At 45.6% G+C, this 4,043-nt stretch overlaps 1 protein-coding gene across 1 annotated transcript in view; it reads left to right on the forward strand.

Moving 5' to 3' along the window:
- The first annotated feature begins 3,103 nt into the window (after nucleotides 1-3,103).
- Nucleotides 3,104-4,043, forward strand: part of ACR (acrosin) — a 20,070-nt gene continuing 19,130 nt past the window's right edge. Inside the window, exons 1-2 of the mRNA XM_027854370.1 lie at nucleotides 3,104-3,159; nucleotides 3,367-3,498. Coding sequence (XP_027710171.1) covers nucleotides 3,104-3,159; nucleotides 3,367-3,498 — 188 coding nt within the window. The remainder of the gene's footprint in view (nucleotides 3,160-3,366; nucleotides 3,499-4,043) is intronic.

Below are 4,043 nucleotides of genomic sequence, written 5' to 3' on the forward strand. Positions count from 1 at the left end.
ATACATTACCTTTCATTGTTTTCTATAGTTTAAGAGAAGGTAAAGGAGAGAGGCTAGCTTTGCACCTGTTTTGAGCTATGCTGATATATTTTGCCAAAAGAGCGTAACACTTTTCAGCACCCCGCTAAGGGTGACTGCATATTAAAAGTGGCTAACTGTGCTTCCGTCACCTTAGAGTAGTTAAGAAATGACTTTGTTCAAAAAGTGATGCTTGGTGAAGACCGTTCTATAGGAGACCAAGGACACCAAGATCTGCCATCCAGGGTCATCCCAAGCACATAGGTTTCCCTATTCACGTGCCTTTCTGCTAAGTTTCATGGATGTGTGCTCACTCCTCTGGATACTGTGTTCATTGGTAAGAAAGTCTGATTTCGGTTTATGGATGTACAATTATATTTTTATTCCTGCTTTTGCCTTCTATTGAATAAATATCATGATTATTCTTTATTTTGCCTTATTAAGTAAATGTTTTATGTTTAAGAGTCAATGGTATCTCTCTGGAAAAGGGAGGGGAAGGAATGAAGGGGGAAATTTGGTCAATATGAAAACAAAAGATAACGATAAAATTTTATTTTTAAAAAAAGTCGGCAGTGTCATTGTAACTTATTTCGTGTAAATAGAGGGCATACTGTTAGAAGCACAGGTGTTTTAGTGGTGACTGGTAGGAACTGATTTTTTTCCCCCTTGCTATAGTTACCCCTGAGTACCCTGAATGTGTAGGGTTGTAGCCATGTGGTAGAGACACTAACTGAGCCCTCCACACTCCTTTTTCCTTCCTTCCCTACTCTTTTAGAGCTGCCAGTGAAGGCATGTTGGAGGTATGTGGATGCCATGTTAAGCGGCATGCCTGGGATACATGGACATCTTCCCTGAAACAATACGTGGTCCTTGAGTATTGAGGCATTTTATTTCTGTCTTTGTATCCTCAGCACCTTGAACGGTGCCTGGCATAATAACTTACTATGTGCTTGTTGATTGACTATGAGACATGAGGTGTTGTGGTAGAGATAACTCAGGATTTTGAATCAGAAAACTTGGGTTAGAGTTTTAGCTTTATCTTTCATTCTAGGTAAGTCATTTCATGTCTAGGTTTTGTGTAGGTAATGCATACTCTGTCATTAGAGGTTTTCAAGAAAATATTCCATAAGAGCATGTAGAAGAGGCTGAAGAGACAACACTTGATATGAGTGGCTGTTAGACCAGATGGTTTTAGAGGGTCCCCCCCACCCCGATCCATGACTTTTTGGATCCTCAGTTTCTTCGTCTATTTGTGTCAACTGATGGCACGACACAATGTTCAGGTTTGATCCTCTAAGCCAGAGGGCAAGGCTGTCAAAGTGAGTGCAGCCTGAACTGAAGAGAAAGGGAGATGACAAGGCCCATCTCCGTATCTGCCCTTGAGCTCCCGTCTCCCCCACATTCGTTCACACGTGCTCTCCTACATGTGCACCCACTTGGATGTGTCTCCCTGCCCCCACTAACATGCTGTCTCTCAAACACAATCCCAGACCAGGAAACTTTAGTTTTCCACTTAAAATATAATTGGAAAATGTTTGGCAAAATAAATATACAGTACAAGGTACTGATGATTTGTCATTTTCTAGTCAATATATGGCTGCAGGGATCAGATTCTGTTTGAGTTTGCACCACTGACCTAGACAACACCCACTTAAGATTCTAGGTACCCTGTGCTCTCCATCCAATAAGACCATAGCACATGAGCCCCCGCTGATGTTCACCTTTAAAAGCCAGCCAAAAGAACACAGTCAGCTAAAAGCAAAGGCATTTAATGGAATAGCATAGTAACGAAAGTAGTGACAAAACATTTCCCCCATAAATCTGGTATGCACTTTTCCACAAATCTATATATATACAATGGCAAGAATGTACACCTGTAGGGAAGACTAGTGCAAGGAACATTTGGGGCCAAGGCACAAGCATGGAAGCGCAAGTCATGCTTCTGACACAGAATGGCCACTGATGCTTTCCGGTGCTCTCTTGGGGCTGCCTTGATCAGGCCTGCTTCCTGCTGGTTTCTTAGTCTTCCATAGTGCTCATCAGATGAATGCAGCCTTGCCAGACACAGGTTGACTGGATGCAAAATCTCTGTCTGCAGTTCACCACCTACATCTTCCTGTTTAGCTGAAATCCTAGGCTAACTCTTCCTCAAGGGAAGGTCAGGCATTCATATATTCTTCTAGCTCAGAGGCTATATGCTTTTTCTTCCAATAACTTTTAGGGGAAAAAAAGCAGAAAAACTTGCCAGGGACCAGCAAAAAGCCTCCTTTTGAGTTTCCCTGTTTTGTTCCCTCAGTCTTGGCTAGACAACCTTTTCCATTCTTCCATGTCAATGAGGGAACTGGGAAAAGGCACAGAAATAGGGCTGATTCCTTGGAGCAAAGTTTTAACTTGTCCATTTGCTCAGTCTGGTACAAAGGCTTTGAGGCACACCTAGATATAATGTCTCATGAGGATAACCATACTGGATAACCTGTCCATGGCATATGGTAGTTGTGGTGAGGAAAGTGCTTTGTGAGCCTCAAAGGATAATGATCATGGGAGCCACAATCATTATCTACCTGTTTACCTGCAGGTTTTCCTCTCCCTCTGTTTCCTGGAACACCTCCCATCCCCCCACATTCTCTCTTACCATCACAAGGGGCTCTGGCCTGGGATTGGCTTGGTGTTGGGCACTGTGATGTCATGATGGTTCCCAGTTCAAGCTGGAGGGTGAGGAGGACAGGGGTGCTATGCCAGGCACTGCTGCTCTCCCTTATAGGGAATTTGGGGGCTTTTGATGAGGAGCTGTGTATGTAAGTCAATAGGGGACATGGGTGAGGAGAAGTCATGTGTATGTAGGTTCATGTGATTGAGGTGGAAGACATGTTTGGGGTACATATGATGAATGTGGAAGGTGTATGTTTGGGGACACAGGACACAAGTGTTAGGGCTATCCCAAAGAGAAATGGGCCCTTTGACCTGAGGTCTTCCAGCAGAGGCTAGCTGGCCACATAGGTGGGTTTCTTGCACTAGACAAGCCTCTGCAGTCCGTCCTCTCCTCTAGGATTGTGTGTGTGAGAGAGAGCATGTTGGGGGGACGCACATGCACAAGTGGGGTACACTTGTAGGAGAGCACATGAGAAGGAATGTGGGGGACACGTGAGCTTGGGAGCAAGACATAGAGGTAGTCCTTTTCCTCTCCCCTTCCTCCCAGGTGCCTCAGGGCTAGGGAGAAGGGAATGGGGTGAACTTCCCATTTGGTCTTGTCTAGGGATGGAGGAAAGCTGAAGACAGTTTTCAACTCCTACCCTCCCCTTCCCCATCATCCCCCTGTCTTACGAGCCCTGATTTTTGTTCTTCCTCCAGGGGCCCCTGTGGATTACGGCCATGGGCCAACATTGAGGATGTAAACAGTCGAATCTTGGGAGGCAAGGACACTCGTCTTGGGGCCTGGCCCTGGATGGTCAGTATGCAGCTGGTTACCCATAATGGCCAAAGGTCTCATGCTTGTGGGGGCTCTCTATTGACCTCAATCTGGGTGCTCATAGCTGCACACTGCTTCAAGGGCACCAGGAGAGAGGATGTGGAAGGGGTTGGGAGGCAGTCTCACTTTCCACAGTCATCCCTCAATCTCTCTCTCCCTCCTCCTTTTTTCCCCTTCCCCTTCTCCTTTCCCTTCTCTCTTTTTGGGGGTCTAGCTCTAGAATGTGTTGTCTCTGCTGATTTCTATTGAGTTTTGCTGCAGATGACTCGTTTTAGGCATCTTTCCAGAATCTATCTTGTAGTATCTCTTCAAGGACTGTCTCTTGGGAAGGGTGTAGTGTCTCTCTCTGGAGAGGGTCTCTCTGGGGTTTTCTCTCCTTCTCTCTGAAGCTCTCAAGGGCCTCTTTCTAGGGATTTGCTTTCTGATAGTCTCTGTTTATAGGGTCCCAGGTCTCAGAATTTCTTGGTGTGTCTCTCTCCCTGGGATTTTGTTTTCCCTCTCTGTCTTCAGAGCTCTCTCTCTCTCTCTCTCTCTCTCTCTCTCTCTCTCTCTCTCTCTC

This window comes from Vombatus ursinus, unplaced genomic scaffold (genome assembly GCF_900497805.2).
Source record: "Vombatus ursinus unplaced genomic scaffold, bare-nosed wombat genome assembly UNPS02010394.1, whole genome shotgun sequence".
NCBI lineage: Eukaryota > Metazoa > Chordata > Mammalia > Diprotodontia > Vombatidae > Vombatus > Vombatus ursinus.